Below are 23,388 nucleotides of genomic sequence, written 5' to 3'. Positions count from 1 at the left end.
TATTTGTTATCCAAATACACATATAATAGGTCTCTTGAATTTCCCCTTCCACTCACTAATATTTTATGAGCCCTATTCACCATTTTTTTTAACAATTTTTTTTTAATTAATTAATTTATTTATTTATTTTTGGCTGTGTTGGGTCTTCGTTTCTGTGCGAGGGCCTTCCCTAGTTGTGGCGAGCGGGGGCCACTCTTCATCGCGGTGCGCGGGCCTCTCACTGTCGCGGCCTCTCCTGTTGCGAAGCACAGGCTCCAGACGCGTAGGCTCAGCAGTTGTGGCTCACGGGCCCAGTCGCTCCGCGGCATGTGGGATCTTCCCAGACCAGGTCTCGAACCCGTGTCCCCTGCCTTGGCAGGCAGACTCCCAACCACTGTGCCACCAGGGAAGCCCCACCATTTTTTAAAGCTTATTTTCTCTGTGTCTATCCCAGCACCTCAAATAGCATCTGGCACACAGTAGGTGCTTTCTAATCGGATACCACACGGCAGAATTCTTCACACAAACCTACATCCATTAGTATAATCCTTACGGTCTGCCATACACACTATCATACCACAGTCCTACTCCACTCTCTACCAGTCAGTCACTTTCTATCATAGCACATTCTGACAGTTAACATCACAAATGTCACACACAATAACACAATAACACACATGGTCACAGAAATGCACCATGCTCACTCCAACACACAGAGTTTTGCATAGTTACTCTCACAGAAACACACACACAATGACAGAACCAAAGGGTGGTGCACTAACTCACAAAATCAGTCAGGTGACAGAAACTTAAACAAATAAAAACTTAACATATAATCACTGTTGTTCTAAGGGGGTATAGAGTCAGGTTAAGGAGCCGTGGAGTGTCAGGGGAGAAGTGTAATCAGGGAAGCCCTCTTGGAGATGAGACATTTGTATCTGAACGTAGGGAACTTTGAAGATACCCGACATAGGAGCCATTTTAGGAAAAGGGGACACAGTCACATCCACCATCACTAAATCACAAACACAGGAACCATATGCAAAGGATGACACTCCCTACCCTGACCCCTCCCCTCCTGCCTTCAAGGTAAACCATTCCCTAGGAACGCCCTAGGGAAGGCGGGACTGGGTGGAAGCATAATGCACCTGCGCACTCCGCTCCCAACTGCCCACCACACACCACACACTTTTTTCAGGTTCCCCAGCTCAAAGAGAGGAACTCGCTCTTCACGCACTTTGTGTAGACGCGAGCGCACTAGCGCGCGCCCACACACCACCCGGCCCCCTGCGACTAGCCCAAGGCTTGTAATTCTCTGCTGCGTTGCTTAGAGAGGTGAACCGAAACCCTGTGCCTGCGCACTTCAATCCCAGACCGTCTAGTGTGACGCTCGGCCAGTCTCTGTGGCAGACCCAGGCTCGGAGCTGAGAGGAATCATCGGGACTTCCAGGCTCCTTCTGCAAGGCCAGGGAGAGGTCGGCGTGGCAAGAGCCGGGGCAGAGGGGGCGGTGTTACGAACCCCCAGAGGAGCTGAGCTGTGGCAGTTGAACTCCCGGGTGCCGAGCCTTTTTCTGGTCAGGACTACATTTCCCAGTGGCCCCCGCGAGCACTGGGCCCGCTGCCCCTTTGTGTCCTCCGGAGGCCAGGTAGCTTCTTTCCGGGCCCGCGGAGGCTGGGTTCCCTCAGATTCAGGGCAGGAGGTGGGCCCAAGAGGAGGTTACCCGAGTTTTCCGGGCTTGGACCTGGTCTTCCGGTACTTCAGTTCTGCAGGTAGGAAGTGGGTTGAGGAGCGGCCTGTGGGTCACCCTGACGTCGGTCCCCGGGCCTTCTGTGTGACTCTTCGTGTGAGACGGGGTTGAGAGCTTACGGTGCGTGAGCCTGTCACCCGATGTGCCTGTACACATCGTATCTGTGTGACTGTGGGTGCGAGTGAGTCGATGGTTGGTGCCACAGAGGGCGAGACTGTGAGCGGGGGCGGGAGGGTACTCTCTGTCTCCCGTTGTTCCTGTATCCTCGGCCTCTTTGTGACTGGAGTGTGAGATCACCGGTTGTGATACCCTAGTATTTGAGGCTGGGGGCTATGGGAGAGGGTGACGGTGTGAAACTGCCCGTACCCGTGGCCGCTGTGATCTGTGTAAGATGGTGGTTGGCGCTGTAGTTTTTAAGAATCTGTGGGTGTGTGTATGTTGTGGTTTTTTTTTTTTTTTTGCCGGGGGGGGGGGCGCTGAGTGAGACTCTGTGCCACCAGTATCTATTAAAGCTAACCAGGTGATGCCAGTGTGCCACCAAGTTTCAGAACCACTGATCTACTGGAGAGAAGGAAAGTGGAGTCAGAAAGACCTTTATTTGATCTCGGTGCTGTTATTTATTAGCTGTGTGTCTTTATGCAAATGATTACATTACTTGGAGTTTTTATTTGTAAAAATCTAGAAAATCTCTTGTTAAAATAATAAATTAGGAAGTGATTTAGGCACAGGTTAAATTGTATGCAAGCAGATTTCTAGGTCTCCATTCTGCCTTCTCTCTATTGGAGGGAAGGGTGCAACAGAGGAAAGAGAAGCAAAAAATTCTAGGCTAGTGATTCTGGATGCTGCAAGGAAAGCCTAGTTTCTCATGTTCTCTTCCCCATCTCACTCATCTAAGGACACTGCCATTTCCCAAGAGAAGAGTCAAGGGGAGGAAAGAATGGCTGTTGGACTTCTTAAAGCCATGTACCAGGTGAGCTGGTGTTTTCTCTTTCCTGAAATATTTTCCTGCTTTTCAAAACAAGCAGACATTAATTTTCCTTCTGCTGAAACTTTTCTGGGTGACCAATCATGTCACTTCTTAAAACCCTCCAATGGATTCCCACCTGCTTCTGGATAAATGTTGAAGTCCTTGCCTTGGCCTGCAAGGCCCTACATAAACTGGTCCCTGGCTAACCATCTGACCTCATCTAATTTTTCTCACTCTGTATTTCACTCACTCGGTTCCAGCTACACTAGCTTCCTTGTAGTGATTTGAGTACATTCTTAACTCATGGCCTTGCACTTACTGTTCCCTCTGCCTAGAATGCTGTTCCCCCAGATACAGACCAACGTCTTCATTCTGGTCTCTGTCCAAATGTTCATTCATTCAACAAATTTTTGCTAAGCACCTATTAACTAAGGAGGCTTAATCCTAGTCTTCTTTTCTGCTCTATCTACACTCACTCCTTTGTTGATCTCACCCTGTTTCACAGCTTTATATACCATCTATATGCCAACAACTACCAAATTGTATACAGCCCAGAAATCCAGACTCATATATCCAACTACCTACTCAGCATCTTCATTTGGTTGTGGAATGGATACCTCAAATTTAGATGTCTCAAACTGAGTGAAATGAGCCATTGGAAGTTTGGGAGCATAGGAGTGGCATGATCTGATTCCCATTTAATAGGATCACCCTGGCTGCTATTGAAAATAAACTGAATGGGACAAGGATAGAAACAGGAAAATCAATTAGAAAACTCTTACATACTTCCCCATCTAAGATGTTCAAGCTAAAAGTCTTCCATTAGGAAATTCTGTTTGTCCTGCCTTCAAAATATATCCAAAATCTGACCACTTATTACTACCACCAGTTTCCATTCTGGTATAAACCAACATCTCTCACCTGGATTATTGCTATGCTCTTCTAACTTGTCCCTCTACTTACACCCTAACTGTCTTTAGTCTATCCCCAACAGAGCAGCCAAAGTGATCCTGTTACGTATGTCATATTATGTCATTCCTCTTCACATCAGGGAGAGAAACAATGGAAAGTATAGACAACTCTTTAAAATAGTTTAGCTGTAAGGGAAGAAGAGAAATGAGTGGTAACTGAAGGAGAAACTGTAGTCAACAAGGTTTTTTACAGATGGGTATATGTCTGTGGGCTGATGTTAAAGATTCAATAGAAAGGGAAATTGAAGATGAAGAGGAGAGAGGAGGGAATTGCTGGAACACTGTGCTTGCGTAGCTGAGAGCAGCTGAGGTCTGGGATACAAGTGGAGGGGTTTGGCCTTTGCTAGGAAAGTGGGCTGTTCATTTATAGTAATAGGATCAAGTTAGAGTTTATGGGCCAGATGCAAGTAGATGTGTAGATGTTGTGGGAATTTGTGGAAATTCTCTTAAAATGGCTTTTGTTTTTTCAGTGAGACAAAGCAAGATCCTTAGCTGAGAGTAAGGATGGGGGAGGAGGTATTGAAGATTGAAGAGAGAGAAGAAAGTATCAAATGGTCATTTAGGAGGGTGGGGGAAATGAATGGACTAGAGAAATGTATCATGTAGGTAGGTAGAAATGTATCATTTTGGCCCCCTGGAAGTTAGTGATCATGAATTTAAAGTGAGACCAATTAGCATGGTTTCTCTAGCAAAGTTCAGCTGTGCAGGGTACAGAAACAGAGTATGCTGAGTGATGGCTGTGGTTTAACCAGGTGAGTATAGTTAAGTGAGAGGGGGCCGGGCAGTTGAGGGTATATGCATGGGGGTGATTATAACAAATGGTTGTTCTAGGAAGTGAGGGTATGTGGGGGTGAAGAACAGTGAAAACGTGGTGAGATCAATGATTTGTAGGTTCTAATGGGGTCGAAGAATTATCCTAATTGGGGTACCAGAGGGAAAAAACTGGAATATAGGAGGTGGAAGTGAGAGTGGGAGAGTTGAGCTTATGGAGGGTTTTGTACTAATTGGTAACGACAAGGTCTAGGGCATGATCATGAAGTGAGCGACTGTAGAAGTGTGGAAGACAGGCTTATTGGAGAAGATGGGGTCAGAGAACTGAGAGGCCAGGCTGTTGGGAGGGTTATTTATATGGATATTGAAATGACCAAAGCTTATGTTTGATGGGAGTAGCATTGGAGAGAGAACAGTGAGCCAGATGCTAAAGTGTTCAACTAATGCCAGAGAATTTGTATCTACCAGGAATTGGTAGATAATGGAAACAAGAAGTGATAGTGACATAGCCTGATTTCATGAGGTTGAAAACTAGGTATATTTTAGGGAAGAGGGTGGGGCAATGGTATGGAAACAAGTGTAAGGAGCAAAGAGGTCACCTACCTCACCTCCACGTGCTGTAGTACAAGGGATGTGAGAAATAAGACAGTCACCACATGACAGGGCTTCAGGGAAAGTTGTCTTCTCCGCTGGGAATCATGTTTCTGTAAGGCAAAAAGGTTAAGGGAACTGTTGACTTTCTTTAGACTGGTTTGATTATAATTATGAATGGATTTTGAAACCAAGTATTTGGTTAGAGTTCAAATATTTTAAGAGGTTCTTTGTTAGAGGTCAAATATTTTAAGGTTAGAGTTTAAGCTCCTTATGTTGACATTGTAATTATTTTCATTGACTGTATAAATTAACTTAAAGAATCAGTGAAAAAATGTGTATGTTGTATATAAAAAATTTATACATTTATTATACATATTTATGTAAGCTAAGGAAAACATTTTTGGAAGCATGTATACCACATGAACCAAACTTTTAACAGGAGCGTTTCTGCAGTATATGAAGGATGTTATTGCTAGGGCAGAGAGGGAGAAATTCACAAACTACTTAATATAATTAAATAAGAAAAAAAGTTACTGTGTGTTGAAAAAACACTTTAAGAATTTTTATTTTGTAGAGACAGTTTTTTTAACTATGACAAAATTGTATCAAATGCCCAATTAAAAATCTTGCTTTGACAGATTCACCTCTTCTAATTTTGTAAAAAAAGAAAAAAATTTATGAGTGTGTATGTGTGTGTGTGTATCCATCCCCACAACACATAATGTATGTTAGTTTTCATCAGGTGGTCACATTATAGAAACCTGGAATCCAGCTGAATCATAGCATAGCTCCAAGTTTTTAAGAACTTTGCTCAGCCCCTATAAGCAAAAACAGTATTATGAGTGGAACACTCATTTCTTTACACAAAATTTTAAGTACTCTCTATAAAAGTATTTGAATTTTAATGGAATTGATCATTTGTTTTGCTTGTTCTAGAACAATTTTCAGAGATACAGCAAGCACTTTATGGTCTCATTTTTGATCCTCTTATAGCTTCTTGAACTTTGCAAACCATTCATTCATTAATTCAGTTTATTCAGCAAATATCTGAATGCCTCATGTGTGCCGGATACTGTTCTATAACTGGGATATAGCAGTGACCAAAACAAAAACATACTCTGCCCTCATGGACTTTACATTTTAATGGAGGTGAGGAGCAGACAATAAATAACAAAATAATTAAGTACCATGGAGAAAAATAAGGAGGGTTAGGGGAATAGGGAACTGGGGTAAGAGCATTGCTTTTTTTATATACAGAACGATCTGAGAAGTACAAAAGCCCTGAGGGGGAACATTCTTGACATATTTGAGGATGTAATATATGGGAGAGCCCTGTGCGCCTGCGGCAGAATGAATGAGGCGAGTATGGGAAGAGATGAGGTTGTTTCACTTCATTTATTTATTTCATTTCAGGAGTTGGTGACCTTCAGAGATGTGGCTGTAGACTTCTCCCGAGAGGAGTGGGATTGTCTGAATTCTTCTCAGAGGCATCTGTACAGTAATGTGATGTTGGAGAACTACAGGATCTTGGTATCACTGGGTAAGAATATCTTCTTGTAAAATTGAGCTTATACTCATAAGGGGCACTTTGCTACCACCATTGTTGTGAATTTTTGGATAGCATCTGTAGTGCTTGGCTGAAAGTCTGCTGCCTGTGCCAAAGTAACGGGTTAATATTTGTGGAGTTGGCAGTGAACAGGTCTATTATTAATCTGTGTTGGAAGCTTCAGCTTCCCTGTCCTTTGAATACATGTCCTTATCACAGTTTTCTCTGGCTTACTGCAAGCTCCCTCTTCCCTGATGATCAAAGAATTGGATGTGAGTTCTGGGATATCTACAGCATGACCAAATTCTGTTTCTTATATGCAGGACTTTGCTTTTCTAAACCAAGTGTGATATTATTGTTGGAACAAGGGAAGGAGCCCTGGATGGTAAAGAGAGAGCTGACAAAAGCCTTGTGCTCAGGTGAGTGAAGAGGAATAGGCAGGCAAAAACCTTTGCAGGTGACAGCCCAGCTTGACTCAAAGGTATCACACCTCTTCACTCTTCTTTGTCGTTGGCATGTTCCTCTCAAATGTCCTAGGTCTTAGTAGAAACTTGAGTCCTTTTAGTGTGTTCTCCCAAAGTTGATATTCTAAACTGTCTCTCCTTTCACATTTTGCCCCCTCTTATTTATTCTCTGAGTCCCCTTCCTTCCCAGTCTCATAAACCTCTTCCAGTCTTTAAAAAAATCTTTTCCTAATCTGATGAACTTTTGAACTTTTGATGAACTACAAACAGCTGTAACTGAAGTAACAAGTTCAAATCCTGACACTTACATGCATTGGAACTTTGGGCAAGTTACTTAACCTCTCTGTGCCTTTGTTTTGTCATCTGTAAAATGGGATAATATTTTTAAGGTGCTTTCAACAGTTCCTATCTCATATTATGAGCTCAAAAGCTGTTAGCTGCTAGTATTATAATAGGAGTAGTTTATCTCTAAATGCCTCATTTTTCTCTTAATGGTCAGTTCATTCATTCCTTTAATCAACATTTATTGAATTTGTACTTTAAACAGAGTACTTGCAAGATGCTAGGGTATTATACATTTATGTAAATAATCAAATAGTTGATAGGCTTGTAGCAGAGATAAAATATGACTGAAAATGGCACACATGAAAAGAAAGCTGACATGAAGGAAGCTCAGAGAGAGGTGAGAGAGGAGTCTGCTTAGTTGGGAAGATGGTCTTTAACAAAAACACAGGTCAGGGACTTCCCTGATGGTCCAGTGGTTAAGACTCCTCGCTTCCACTGCAGGGGGCGTGGGTTCGATCCCTGGTCAGGGAACTAAGATCCTGCATGCGGTGTGGTGAGACCAAAAAAAAAAGGTCAGAAGCTAGAAAACATTTGAGGGGTTAGCTCTGTGGTGTAGGAAGGATTTTCAGATAGGCATAGGAAGCATTAAGGTAAAATGAAGGACTTAAAGTTCAGAAGAAAATTAGGGTCATTGTAAACATCTCTGTCAACACTACTCCCCAACTCATTCCCACCCCTTCCACTACCTCTCCCCAATCTTTTATGTTCATGTTCTGTTTTCTAAGGAAAAATTTTGATATGGAACTGTAGTATCAAAGAATACGTGGCTAAATTTTATTTATTAATTTTTATTATTAAATAAATCATACACACATAAATATATTAGACTAAATATGTACTTTAGGTAATAATATAACAAAAAATATACCTGCTTCTTAACTTAGGGTATAAAAGATTGTCAATGCCATTTTAGGTCCTCAAGGGCCCCTGCCTAGTGATATATCACTCTCTACTCTTGGACCATCTCTACCACTCACTAGGGTAACCATTATCCTACAATTTTGCTTATCATTTCTTGACTTTTCTTTATTGTTGGTGCCATATAGCCCTAAACAAAATACTTATATTTGCATATTTTCAATTTTTTATACATGGAAATATATTGGAAATATAGTGTACAGATAATTCTGACTTTTTTCAACTCAAAATTATATATTATATATATTATATATATTATATATTATATTCCATGTTGATTTTAATAACTATTTTTCATTGAATTTTTTTTTTTTCGTGTTGAAATGTAATGTAGTCCACTGTGAAAAATCACAATTTATCCATTGAAGGGCATTTGAGTTGTTTCAGTTTTATGTTATTATAAATGTTACTGCTATGAACCTTATTATACATGACTGATGGTGTACATATGCTGGAGTTCATGTAGAGAATATAACCAGGAATTTACTGCATAATGCTATTTTACTTTCCAGATTACTTGTACTAATTTACATTTCTAACAGCTGTGTGTAAGAGTATTCATTGCTCCACATTCAGAACTGACAAATTTTTAAATTTTTTGCAAATTTGACGGGTATGAAATATTATCTCCTTATACTTGTCATCTGAATTTCCTTGATTACTAAAAAAATTTGGCATCTTTTTATATATATAAATGGCCATTTTGATTTCCTCTTCTGTGAAGTGCCTGCTCAAGTCCTTTGTTCAGTTTTGGGAATATATATATTTTTTATGAAGTATAGTTGATTTACAATATCATATTAGTTTCAGGTGTACAACATAGTGATTTGATATTTTTATAGACTATACTCTATTTAAAGTTATTATAAAATATTGGCTATATTCCCTGTGCTATACAATATATCCTTGTTGCTTATTTATTTATTTATTTTTTGCTGTGCCATGCGGCTTGTGGGATCTTAGTTCCCTGACCAGGGATCGAACCCAGGCCCACTGCAGTGAAAGCACCAAGTCTTAGCCACTGGGCCACCAGGGAATTCCCACTTATTTATTTTATACATAGTAGTTTGTACCTCTTAACCCCCTACCATTATCCTGCCCCTCCCCCATACCTTCTTTGTACTGGTAACCACTAGTTCATTCTCTGTATCTGTGAGTCTGTTTCTGTTTTGTTATGTTCATTTGTTTGTTTTATTCTTTAGATTCCACATATAAGTGATAACATACAGTATTTGTCTTTCTCTGTCTAACTTATCACTAAGCCTAATACCCTCCAGGTCCATCCATGTTGTTGCAAATGGCAAAATTTCATTCTTTTTTTGTGACTAAGTAGTATTCCATTATATATATTCACATACATACATATATATATAGGTATATATGTCACATCTTTATCCATTCGTCTGTTAATGGACACTTAGATTGCTTCCATATCTTGGCTATTGTAAATAATGCTGCTATGAACATTGGGGTGTATGTATCTTTTTGAATTAGTGTTTTTGTTTTCTTCGGATATGTACCCAGGAGTGGAATTGCTGGATCATATGGTAGTTCTATTTTTAGTTTTCTGAGGAACCTCTGTACTGTTTTCCATAGTGGCTGCACCAATTTACATTCCCACCAACAGTGCAAGAGGGTTCCCTTTTCTTCACATTTGTTATTTGTGGTCTTTTTAATGATAGCCATTGTGAAATGTATGAGATGATATCTCGTGGTTTTGATTTGTGTAGCTTATGTTTTTGATTTTGATATTTTGTTTTAAGAAACCTTTCTATATTCTGAAGTCATATGGGTGTTCTCAAATTGTCTTCTAAAGATTTTCCTTTTACATTTAGGGCCATAATCCAATTGAAATTGATTTTTGAGATTGAAGTAAGTATTTAATTTCTAAAACCAAACGTCCCAGACATTTACTGAAGAAATGAGCTCTCTTTGCTTATTGTTCTGAATGTTACCTCTTAATATATCAGGTTATAGTATATTTATGGGTCTGATTTTGAGCTCTGTTCCATTCCATTGATCTCTGTTTTCTTACGCCAGTACCACACTATCTTAAATATTTTAATGTAATACTTCAATATCTGTTAGGGTAAGTCCTATACCTTGTTTATGTTCTTCAGAATTTCTTGTTTGCCCTTTGGCCATATAACTAAAGTTTAGGTCAATTTCCACTAGAAAACAACAAAAAGCTATTGGCTTTTGGTTCAAATTTTATTCTATATATCAATTTTGGAATTTTTTAAAATTTGTGAACATAGTTTATCTCTCCATTTACTTAGGTCTTTAAATTTCCTTCAAATGTGTTTTATAATTTTCTCCATAAAGGCCATGCACATCTTCTATTAGATTAATTCCTAGGCATTTTAATTTTGTTCCTGTGTTAAATGTTGTCTGTGTTTTCAATTTGTTGCTCATACATAGAAATAAAGTTAACTTTTGTACTTTGACCTTATATCCAGCAACATTGCCAAGCTCTCCCATTAATACTAGTAATTTTTAGATTTCCTTGGCTTTTTCTGTGGGCGGGCATGTCTGTGAATAATGGCAGTTCCTTCATTTTAAATTCTTATACCCTTAATTTCTTTTTTCTGTTACCCTGTCTTAGATCACCAATATGGTATGAACCAAAGTAGTGATAGCAGGCATTTTTATCAACTTCTGGTCTCAATGAAAGTGCTTTAATATTTTGTAATCAATAACTCTGATGTTTAAATGTTTCTGGTAGATACCCTTTCATTACTGTTTGCTAGAGTTTTGATTGTATAAAGCTTTTGAGTTTTAATGTCTTTCTGTAACTGTAGATGATTAGATGATTTTTACTTTTTCATCTGTTTATGTAGTGAATTACATATGACATTTTTAATGTTGAACCAATCTTGTATTCCTGAGACAAACCCATCTTGATCTTTTCCATTCATTGCTAGCTGCTATTTGCCAAAATTTTATTTAGTTTTTTTGCATCTATGTTTGTCAGTGAGGTTGGCCTTCAGTTTTTCCCTTCATGTACTCTTCTTGTCAGATTTTGGAATCAGGGTGGTCCAAGTTTCATAAACTCTGTTGGTGAGTATTCCTCTTTTTCTTCCTTAGAAGAATTTGGGTAAAATTTTAAAAATTTGTCTTTTGAGTGTTTGGTAGAACTTTGTTCATCTTGGCCTGGGATTTTTTGTGTGTGAAAAGAACTTAAACTAATAATTCAATTTCTATTATAAGATTTTGTGTTTTTTATTCCTCCTATAGTCATGGAGTTATGGTATTTTTTCTAAAAATTTATAATTCTCATGTAAGTTTTCAAATTTATTAGATAAAGTTATTCATTATTTTCTCTTATCTGAAGTTGGTAGTATATGTAATTATGACCTCTTTTTCCTTCTAAAAAGGGAGAAACAAATCTTTCAACTTATTAATGTTTTCAGACATTTTTTACTTCACTGATCCTCTCTAATTTATCTTTAAAATGTTTTCATGTATTTCTCCTCTACTATTTTATTTCTCCTAAATTTTTTATGCTATTTTCTCTCTCTCTCTTTTTTGCTGGCTTTTAAACTTAGATAATTCAGTGTTTTTGACGCTTTCTCTTTTCTATTATAAGCATTTAAGACTATATTAGGAATATAGTTCACATGTTTTGATATGTAATATTTTTGTTATCATTGTATATCTTAGCATTTTCTAATTTCCATTGATTTTTTTCTTGACTGTGAATTATTTGGAAGCTTTAAGTTGCAAATTGAAGTTTTTTGTTTGGTTTAACTACATTGTGATTGGAGGATATGGTCTAGTTAACATGAATTCTTTGAAATACTTTGAAACCTCTTTTACATCTTAGGGGTTAATTTTGGTAAATATACTGTGTGTTCTGGAGAATGTCTGTTTGCTGCTTGTGGAGTACAGCATTTGATATATGTTCATTGGATTAAGCTCATTAATTGTGCTGGTCAATTCTTCTGTGTATTGATTTTTTTAAAAATTCTCTTTGAGCATTATTTTGAAAGTATTTTATAAGGTGATATGTTTGGGGGATTATCTTTCTGGTAATCCCAGAATGATTATCTTTCTGGTGAATTCTTATGTTATTGTTACTCTTTAAATCTAGTGATGATTCTTCCCTTAACTATTTAGCTTAATATTAATATAACTATATTAGCCTTCTTTTGTTAATATTTCCTTAGTTTAGTTTGTCCCACTCCTTTACTCTCTTACTTTCTATGTGTTTTTTTTTTGTGAACAGTATATAGCTCAACATTTTTTTGTCCAGTCTGATAATCTAATTGTGTTCTTGTTGAGTTTTAGGAGTTCTTTATGTACTCTGGATATTAACCCCTTTTCAGATACATGATTTGTAAATATTTTCTCCCATTCCTACCGTGGGTTGCCTTTTCACTCTGTTGATTATGTCCTTTGATGCACAGAAGTCTTTAATTTTCATGAACTCAAATTTGTCTACTTTTTTCTTGCCTGTGCTTTTGGTATCATAACCAAGAAATCATGGCCGAATATAATGTCATGAAGATTTTTCCCTATGTTTCCTTCTAAGATTATTTTAGTTTTAAGTTTTAGGTTTAAGTCTTTGATCCATTTGGGGTTAATTTTTGTATATGGTGTAACAACTTCTTTGTTTTGCATGTGGATATTTAATTTTTCCAGCACCATTTATTGAAAAGCCTGTCCTTTCTCCATGGAATGGTCTTGGCATGCTTGTGAAAAATCATTTGACCATGTATGTGAGGGTTTATTTCTGAGCTCTCTGTTTTCTATTCCATAGGCATATATATCTATCTTTATGTCACACCACACTGTTTTGAGTACTGTATCTTTGTAATAAGTTTTTTTATAAATTTATTTATTTATTTATTTTTGGCTGTGTTGGGTCTTCGTTTCTGTGCGAGGGCTTTCTCCAATTGCAGCGAGCAGGGGCCACTCTTCATCGCGGTGCGTGGGCCTCTCACTGTCGCGGCCTCTCCCGTTGCGGAGCACAGGCTCCAGACGCGCAGGCTCAGTAGTTGTGGCTCATGGGCCTAGTTGCTCGGCGGCATGTGGGATCTTCCCAGACCAGGGCTCGAACCCGTGTCCCCTGCATTGGCAGGCAGATTCTCAACCACTGCACCACCAGGGAAGCCCTGTAATAAGTTTTGAAACCAGGAAGTGTGAGACCTCCAACTTTCTTCTTCCTTTTCAAGATTCTTTTGACTATTCAGGGTCCATTGAGATTACATATGAATTTTTGGATCAATTTTTCTATTTCTGGAAAAAGCATTGGGATTTTGATAGGTATTGCATTGAATCTCTAGATAGTTTTGCGTAGTTTGGACATCTTAACAGTATTAACTTCTAATCCATGAACACAGGATGTCTCCATTTTTTTATATCTTTAATTTCTTTCAGTAATGTTCTGTAATTTTCATTGTAGAAGTCTTTCACATTCTTGATTAATTCCTAAATATTTTATTCTTTTTTGATGCTATTGTAAATGGAGTTGTTTTCTTAATTTTCTTTTCAGATTGTTCATTGTTAGTGTATAGAAATGCAACTGATTTGTGTGTGTTGACTTTGTATTCTGCTACTGTGTGGAATTTGTTTATTAGTTATAACAGATGTTTGTTTTTCTTTTGTGGAGTGTTTAGGATTTCTACATGTAAGATCATGTTGTCTACAAACAAACAATTTCATTTCTTCCTTTCTAATTTGGAGGTTTTTTTATTTGTTTTTCTTGCCTAATTGCTCTGGCTAGAGTCATTTCTGACTTTAGTTGAATTGCTCTTTTTTCTTAGTCAGTCTTATTAAAGGTTCATCAGTTTTGTTGATCTTATTGAAAAAACAACTCTTGGTTTAGTTGATTCTTTCTTTTGCTTTCTTAATTCTCTATCTGGTTTATCTCTGCTTGAATCTTTATTATCTTCTTCTTTCTTCTAGATTTGGCTTAGTTTGCTCTTTTTCTAGTTTGTTAATATTGTTGATTTGAGATCTTTCTTCTTTTGTGATGTAAACTTTCACAGCTATAAATTTCCCTCTTAGCACCGCTTCTGATGCATCCCATAAATTTTGGTATGTCATATTTTTATTTTCATTTGTCTTAAGATATTTTTAAACTCTTCTGTGATTTCTTCTTCGACCCATTGGTTGTTTAAGTGTGTGTTGTTTAACTTCCACATATGTGTGGATTTTCCAATTTTTATTTTGCTATTGATTTCTAGTTTCATTCCATTATGATTAAAAAAGATAGTTAATTTGATTTCAATCTTTTGAAATTTATTAAGACTTGTTTTACGGCTAACATATAGTCTATCCTGGATTCATGTTTATTTTCTTGATGAATGTTAGGATTTAAAAAAAAAATTTTTTTTTATTCATGGTGTTTTTGTTTTTGTTTTTTTGGCCATGCCACACAGCTTGTGGGACCTTAGTTCCCCAACCAGGGATTGAACCCGGTCCCAACGCAGTGAAAGTGCCAAGTCCTAACCACTGGACTGCCAGGGAATTCCCTAAAAAAAAAAAAAAAAAAAAATTCTTGCAGTGAGTTTGCCAAACTGCAAAATCCGAGAGGACAGCATTCCACAAGATTGTACTTATTTCAAACACCAGCTGCAAGTTAGGGGATCCTCAAGGCCACCCTCATTTCTGACCCACTGGCTACATGTTTGGGAGTGCCTACAGTCACCCTCAGGTTTAATGATTCACTAGAATGACTCACAGAACTCAGGGCAAGAGCTATATTATGATTACAGCTTTACTGTAACAAAGACTACAAATCAGAACTAGCCAAAAGGAGAGACACCAAGGGTGAGGGCGGGGAGAGTTGCAAATGTGAAGTTTCTGTTGTCCTAAGGGCCCACCAGGCATCTCAGTATTCAAAAGAATATTACCAACCAGGGAAGCTCTCACAAGCTTCAGTGTCCAGAGTTTGTTTTGTTTTGTTTCATTATGTAGGCATGATTGAGTGAATCATTACCCAGCATGACTCAATCTCCAGCCTTCCTTCCTTTCCCAAAAGTCAGACTGATATCATGGTGGCTCAGAGCTCCAACCCTTTAATCATATGGTTCGTCTTTCCAGCATGGTTAGCCTCCAACCTGAGTCATCTATCTTGTTAGCAAAAACTATCTAGGGGCTCATCATGAGTCACCTTATTAGTATTAACTATCAGGTGTAGTCCAAGGGGCTCACCATGAATAACAAAGACACTCCTTCCAGGAGTTTAGATGGCTTAGAGGTTACCTCCTGGGAAATAGGGACAAAGGCCTGCCAAATTCTTTATTGCACAGTTCTTTCAAGAAATCACAATAGGCTCTGACTGTAATTGAATGGACATAATAGGTAAATTTAGTCAGACTTTGTGGCTTTACATTGTTGATTCCTCATATACAAAAGCAAAGTGTGCATCTTCTCCCTTTATTCAAATCTTTTGGGGTGGTCCATCATTAGAATTGTAAAGCTTTTGTTCTTTTCTTATAAAGTTTATTTCTAGGGTTTTTTCCTTCTTCATTGTTGTTGTTGTTATCAATGTTAAAGATATCTTCTGAGATTAATTATTTTCTTTATGCTTTCTTCTATTGCTTTTTAAAATTGATTCTAAAATTGCAAAATAATATTCTTATTTGAAAAAAAGAAGTGTAAATAGTACAGTAATTTCCCACATAGCTTTTATATTCTATTCTATATTCTCTTCTTTTATTTATCTAATTATTCATATGTGGTGTTTTGCAAGCCCCAATGTATACTTTGTATATAAAGAAAGATAATTTTTATTAATGGTTATTATTACTAGCTGTCTTTTTGGCGGGGGGGCCACACCACACGGCTTGGGGAATCTTAGTTCCCTGACCAGGGATTGAACCTGTGCCCTTGGCAGTTAAAGCATGGAGTCTTTAACCACTGGACTGCCAGGGAATCCCCTTTGTGACATTTCTTAATAATATATTCCAAACTGTGTATATTATTGTGAAAGTATATTTTATACTTTTTCAGTATAAAGCATTGAACAAGTTGATTTTTATTATAACCTTTAATATCATGTGGTATTAATGTTCTCAGCCCTGATTTTTTCTTGCTTACATTTGTCCTTCTTAATCTCTTTGGGTTTCTTCTCTTTTCCTGAATATCTTAATGTTGGAGTGCTCCAGGGTTCACTCCTCGCTCCTTTCTCTTCTGTCTACACTCATTCTCTTAGTAATTTAGTCTCTTTAAATACCATCTATATGCTGGCAACTCCCAATTTAAAAATCTCTAGTCCAGACTTCTATCTTTTTTTTTTCTGAATTATAGTTGATTTACAGTATTATATTAGTTTCAGGTGTACAGCATAGTGATTAAAAAATTTTATAGAGGAGGTTCCCTGGTGGCGCAGTGGTTAAGAATCCTCCTGCCAATGCAGGGAACACGGGTTTCAGCCCTGGTTCGGGAAGATCCCACATGCTACAGAGCAACTAAACCCGTGCACCACTACTACTGAGCCTGCGCTCTAGAGCCCGCAAGCCACAACTCCTGAGCCCACGTGCCACAACTACTGAAGCCCACGCGCCTAGAGCCCGTGTTCCGCAACAAGAGAAGCCACCACAACGAGAAGCCCACATGCTGCAACGAAGAGTAGCCCCCACTCACCACAACTAGAGAAAGCCCGCGTGCAGCAACAAAGACCCAATGCAGCCAAAACTAAATAAATAAATACATTAAAATTTTTTTTTAATTTTATAGATTATACTCCATTTATATAATTATAAAATATTGGCTCTATTCCCTGTGCTGTACAATATATCCTTGTAGCTTATTTATTTTATACATAGTAGTTTGTACCTCTAAATCCTCTACCCCTACCTTGCCTCTCCCTGCTTCCCTCTCCTCACTGGTAACTACTAGTTTGTTCTCTGTATCTGTGAGTCTGTTTCTGTTTTGTTATATTCATTTGTTTGTTTTATTTTTTAGATTCCTCATATAAGTGATAACATACAGTATTTGTCTTTCTCTGTCTGACTTATCACTAAGCATAATACCCTCCAGGTCCATCCATGTTGTTGCAAATGGCAAAATTTCATTCTTTTTTATGACTGAGTAGTATTCTGTTGTATCAGTATATATATACCACATCTTTATCCGTTCATCTGTTGATGGATACTTGGGTTGCTTCCATATCTTGGCTACTGTAAATAATGCTGCTCTGAATATTGGGGTGCATATATCTTTTTTATTAGTGTTTTCATTTTCTTTGGATACATACCCAGGAGTGGTATTGCTGGATCATATGGTAGTTCTGGTTTTAGTTTTCTGAGGAACCTCTGTACTGTTTTCCACAGTGGCTGCACCAATTTACATTCCCACCAGCGGTGTAGGAGGGTTCACTTTTTTCCACATCCTCACCAACGTTTTTTATTTGTGGTCTTTTTGATGACAGCCATTCTGACAGGTGTGAGGTGATATCTCACTGTGGTTTTGATTTGCATTTCTCTGATGGTTAGTGATGTTGAACATCTTTTCATGTGCCTGTTGGCCATCTGTATGTCTTCTTTGGAAAAGAAGCTCTTCTGCACATTTTTTAATCGAGTTGTTTGTTTTTTTGACATTGAGTTGTATGAGCTATTTATATATTTTGGATATCAACCCCTTATCGTAGACCTCTACCTTAAACTTAGTCTCATGTGTCCATCTGCCTTCTCAACATTTCCATTTCAAAGTCTAAAAGACATATTAAGTTTATGATGTTTAAATCTGAACTCTGGATCTTCTATACCTCACTACCTAAGCTTGCTGTACTCATAGCCTTTCCCATCAATGTTGATGGCTATTCCATCCTTCCATTGTTCAGACCATGAATTTTGAAGACATGCTTGTCTCATCTCTTTCTGTTACATTCTATATCCAATCTGTCAGTATATCCTCCTGGCTTTTCCTATAAAATATACCTAGAATCTGACCACCTCTGTATACCTCCACTGATATCTCTCTGGTCTGAATCATTATCATTTCTCACACTGATTGCTACAATAGTAGGTCCCCTTCCTTCTCCCCTTGCTCTCCACCTTCCAGTATTTTCATTAAATCATAACTAGATATCACTTCTGTACTCATACCACTTCAGTGGCTCTCTATCTCACTCAGAGTAAAACCAAATTTCTTAGGTGGCCTATAAAGCTTTAATAATCTGATTATCCTTTACCCCCTGACTTCATCTCCTACTACTCAGTCCTCTCCAGCCACACTGGCCTTCTTGCTATTCCTCAAACAAACCAAACATGCTTTTCTACTTTTAGCCTGTTTCTTTTGCCCAGAATGTTCTTTCTTTAAATATCTAAGTAACTAACTTTTTCACTTCCTTCAAATCTTTGCTTTAATTTTTTGTTTGTTTGTTTGTTTTGGGCTGAGTTGGGTCTTCATTGCTGCATGCGGGCTTTCTCTAGTTGTGGCGAGTTGGGGCTACTCTTTGTTGCAGTGCATGGGCTACTCATTGTGGTGGCTTCTCTTGTTGTGGAGCATGGGCTCTAGGCGCACAGGCTTCAGTAGTTGTGGCATGTGGGCTCAGTAGTTGTGACGCACGGGCTTAGTTGCTCCACGGCTTGTGGGATCTTCCTGGACCAGGGATCAAACCCGTGTCCCCTGCATTGGCAGGCGGATTCTTAACCACTGTGCCACCAGGGAAGTCCTGCTTTAATGTTAACTTATTAATGATTCCTACCTTTGACTTCACCAACACTCCTGAGCTCTCTTACCCTGCTTTTCTTTTTCTATAGCACTTAGTACCTTCTAACATACAATAAAATTTACTTATTTAGCATTTATTTTCTGTCTCCCCCAAGAACATAAGATCCATGAAGGTAAGGATCTTCGTTTACTCCAATATGAAAGCATATAGAACAGTACCTGGTACAAGGTTCAATGAATGTTCTTGAAAGAAGTAACTATAAAAATGGAGATTATTTCAGTTCCTGTATTATTCATACATGCATAAAATTATAACTGAGTCCAATCACCTACATAAATCCTTCTTGACCTGAGATTTACCTTATTGATCTTCTTATAATTCTAATCATTCCTCCTCAAGTTTCTCTATGACCTATTTTCAGTTTCTGTTCTTACACACTTCAGAACTACTTTCATAAATGTACCTTCTGGTACATAATAGAGTAGACATTTTTTTTCTTATTATTTTTCAGACTGGGAATCTGTGTGTGAGACTGAAGAGTTAACCCCAAAGCAGGACATTTATGAAGTGCGATCATCTCAGAAAGTAATAGAAACACTTACAAGCTGTGGCCTTGAGTACTCCAGTTTGAAAGAAGAATGGAAATGTGAGGGCCACTTTGAGAGGCAACCAGTGAATCAGAAGGCATGTTTCAAGGAAAAGACAATCACTCATGAAGAAGCCCCTGTTGATGAAAGAGGACAAGAATATAACAAAACTTGGGGAAGTTTCCATCCCAGCACACTACTTCATACACAACAGATAATCCCCAAAGAGGAGAAAGTACATAAACATAACACACATAAAAGCTTTAAAAAAAAATTAATGGCTATTAAGCCCAAGAGTATCTATACAGAGAAGAAACTTTTGAAATGTAATGACTGTGGGAAAGTCTTCAGTCAGAGCTCATCCCTTACTCTTCATCAAAGAATTCATACCGGAGAGAAACCCTATAAATGTATAGAATGTGGGAAAGCCTTCAGCCAGAGATCAAATCTTGTTCAACATCAGAGGATTCATACTGGAGAGAAACCCTATGAATGTAAGGAATGTAGGAAAGCCTTCAGTCAGAATGCACACCTAGTTCAACATCTGAGAGTTCATACTGGAGAAAAACCTTATGAATGCAAAGTGTGTAGGAAAGCGTTCAGCCAGTTTGCTTATCTTGCTCAACATCAGAGAGTTCATACTGGAGAGAAACCCTATGAATGTATTGAATGTGGGAAAGCATTTAGCAATAGATCATCTATTGCTCAACACCAGAGAGTTCATACTGGTGAGAAACCTTATGAATGTAATGTCTGTGGGAAAGCATTTAGCCTTCGTGCATACCTTACTGTACATCAGAGAATACATACTGGAGAGAGACCCTATGAATGTAAGGAATGTGGGAAGGCTTTCAGCCAGAATTCACACCTTGCTCAACATCAGAGAATTCATACTGGAGAAAAACCTTATAAGTGTCAGCAATGTAGGAAAGCATTTAGCCAGATTGCCTACCTTGCTCAACATCAGAGAGTTCATACTGGAGAGAAACCCTATGAATGTATTAAATGTGGGAAGGCTTTTAGCAATGATTCATCCCTTACTCAACATCAGAGAGTTCATACTGGAGAGAAGCCTTACGAATGTAATGTTTGTGGAAAGGCTTTTAGTTACTGTGGATCCCTTGCCCAACATCAGAGAATCCATACTGGAGAGAGACCCTATGAATGTAAGGAATGCAAGAAAACCTTCAGGCAGCATGCACACCTTGCTCATCATCAGAGAATCCATCTTGGGGAGTCACTGTCACCACCCAATCCAGTCAATCACCAAGTCCTGTAGACTATCTCAAAAATACTTCTGGAATTTATACTCTTTTCTCCATCTCTAATGTTGTCATCCTAGTCTAAGATTCATCTCACCTGGATCACTCTATAGCTTTCTAACAGGTTTTCCTCTATCAACTTTTGGTCCCCTTAAATTCATTTCCCACCATGCACCCAAACTGATCTTTTTCAAGTGTAAGAATACACACATCACTGCCTCCAGTTAAGTTTTTTTGGCTTGCTGTTGTTCTTAAGCTAGCATTCACAGTCTTTAAAACTGTCTATGAGGAGCTTCATTATCTGGTTCTTAGATACCTTTCAGCCTTATTTTATTCCAGTCTCTCTGGGCAGTAGGCACTTCCCAGGACTAAGAGCTTAGATTCTGGAAAATCATAGCTCTACCACTACTGTAGCATTGTGTGATTTTGAGTAACTGGCTTGACTTATCTAAGCCTCAGGGTTTTCTTTAATTCTTAAAATAGGGATAATAAAGGATACTGTATTGTAGAAATGTGAGTATTAAATGAAATAGTGTCTATTGTAGATTGGTGCATATTAAAGTAAGAAATTTGCATGCAAAGTACTTAACATAGTGCATCAAATATAGCAGATATTCAATTTAATAATAATAGCTAACATGCATTGAGTGCCTACTATGCACCAGGCACTGTTCTACATACTCAACATATATTAACTCATTTAATCCTTACAGCTAAAACAAGATTCCTTAGTGGACAAAGCAGAACATCCATGGGAAGCAGCAGGTCAGAACTGGGGAAACCTAAAAACTTTAGAATATATGTGGGAGTGTTTGTACTCTAGGTGAGTAATTGATACAGACAAAAGTAGTAGAACTATAACACAACCAGTTTTAGGTTTCTAAAGAAACAATTGGATAAACTAAAGAAAATGATTCACTGAGAAAAATACAGAACTTATATTTAGATCAAGAAAAGAACAGAGAGTATGGCAATTAACTCCAAAAACCCAATAAACAGAAATTTATACTGTAGAATAAAAAGACATCAGTCCCAGGTAATTGTATGGGTGAATCTAGGTGATTTCAAAAGCATTTAAACTGTTTCATACCATAGAAAAAGTATAAAGTTTATAAATTTTTATCAAGTGATTATAAAATTGAAACCAAAAGGGGACTGAGGGAAGAAAACTAGTCAAATGTAGTTTGACGACATTTATATATATACACACATGCATATATATACTTTCATTCATTCAGTGAATTTTGAGTAACTACTGTTTGCCACACACTGATTTAGACATGAGGAGATAAGATGATCAATACAAAGACCATGTCCTCATGGAGTTAAAACAATAGATTTTCTAGGCCCAGAAAACTGAAGAACAATAAAATAAATTGAAGGGTATTATATAGCCTAGGCTGAAGAGACTCAAAATAACAAAGTTATCAGTTACTCCTAATTTACAACTTCACTGCAGTTCCAACCAAAATTCCTCAATGGGCCTTTTTGCCCTTTAATGTCACAGCTTTGTTTTGAAATTCATCTATGAAGTGTGAATTCTAAAGAAACAAAATTATCGAATCTAATCTATTTGTAGAAATTTTGCATATGATAAAGATGGTTTACACCAGTAGAGGAAGGATGGATTTGGGAGTAGTAAAATAATTGACAATGTACATCACGGCAGTAAGGGAAAAAAATAAAACCACAATGAACTATTTCAAAATCATCACATTAACAAAAGCATCACAGTACCTATTACTGGGAAGACGTGGAGCAATAGGCATATTCATACAGTGCAGTTGAAAATAGTTTTTTAAAAATAATTTATCAATATCTAGTAAAGTTGAAGATGTGGATACTCTTTGACCCAACAATTCCACACTTATACCTCTACAGAGCCTCTCCTTATGTGTTCAGGGAGATGTACATGAAGACCCACTTCAATGTTGTTTGTGAAAATGAAAAGTTTAGGGTAAGCAAAACAATCATTAGCGTTTAAGTAAGTTAGAATTGAAATTAATGAACTAGAGGTACTTTTATCAATATGGATACATCTCAGAAACAATATTGAAATGGAACTAGAGGGTATTTTGTATGATATGGTTCCACTTATTTATATAAAGTTGGAAAACATGCAAATCAACACTATATTTTTTATGGCTAAATACCATATGGAAATAGTGTAATAACATTTATGGAAATAATCATCAAGTTGTGATGACCTCTGGGGAGGGAGAAAAATGAGATTGAGGAAAGGATGCAAAGGGAGGTATCTTTTAATCATTAATTTCTTTAAAAAATAACTGGCCAGTTATTCTAAATTGATAAAGCTGGTTGTGGGTTTTTATTCTCTGTATCTTTCTATATGTTTAAACTATTTCATAATTAAAAAAACATTTAAGTAATGTTTGCTTTTGTCAGTTATTCCTTCACTATACCTCAGGCATGCCATATTCACCATTCATCCAATCCATAGTCACCATTTTCTTCAGAAAGAAGCTCGTATACAATTGCCTTCCAGATGCAATCACTGTTAACAATTTGGTGACTATCTTTCCAGGCATCAGAGTTTTGAGAATGACTATATTTTTACGCTGAGAGTTTTATAGCTTACTTACTGCATT

General features: G+C 37.6%; 1 protein-coding gene and 1 long non-coding RNA gene across 4 annotated transcripts; one reads left to right on the top strand and one right to left on the bottom strand.

The window, feature by feature from the left end:
• Window positions 1-1,161: 1,161 nt before the first annotated feature.
• Window positions 1,162-21,291, top strand: ZNF570 (zinc finger protein 570). 3 transcript variants are annotated; one of them, XM_059906298.1, is made up of 5 exons: window positions 1,163-1,749; window positions 2,623-2,697; window positions 6,444-6,570; window positions 6,900-6,995; window positions 19,442-21,291. In XM_059906298.1, exons 2-5 carry the CDS (start codon window positions 2,665-2,667, stop codon window positions 20,794-20,796), a joined length of 1,611 nt encoding a protein of 536 aa, XP_059762281.1. In that variant the 5' UTR covers window positions 1,163-1,749; window positions 2,623-2,664; the 3' UTR covers window positions 20,797-21,291. The 3 variants fall into 3 exon arrangements, with proteins under 3 accessions (XP_059762283.1, XP_059762281.1, XP_059762282.1); XM_059906299.1 differs by having other exon boundaries at window positions 1,163-1,847; XM_059906300.1 differs by lacking the exon at window positions 6,900-6,995 and having other exon boundaries at window positions 1,162-1,749.
• LOC132354374 (uncharacterized) lies at window positions 4,951-19,711 on the bottom strand. The gene is made up of 2 exons (XR_009499249.1): window positions 19,533-19,711; window positions 4,951-5,140 (listed from the first exon to the last, which is right to left on the bottom strand). It is a non-coding gene; the product is annotated as an uncharacterized LOC132354374 (long non-coding RNA).
• Window positions 21,292-23,388: the final 2,097 nt, after the last annotated feature.

This window comes from Balaenoptera ricei, chromosome 19 (genome assembly GCF_028023285.1).
Source record: "Balaenoptera ricei isolate mBalRic1 chromosome 19, mBalRic1.hap2, whole genome shotgun sequence".
Taxonomy (NCBI): domain Eukaryota; kingdom Metazoa; phylum Chordata; class Mammalia; order Artiodactyla; family Balaenopteridae; genus Balaenoptera; species Balaenoptera ricei.
Note: the sequence above shows the minus strand (reverse complement) of the source record. Positions and strands in the feature narration are given on the sequence as shown.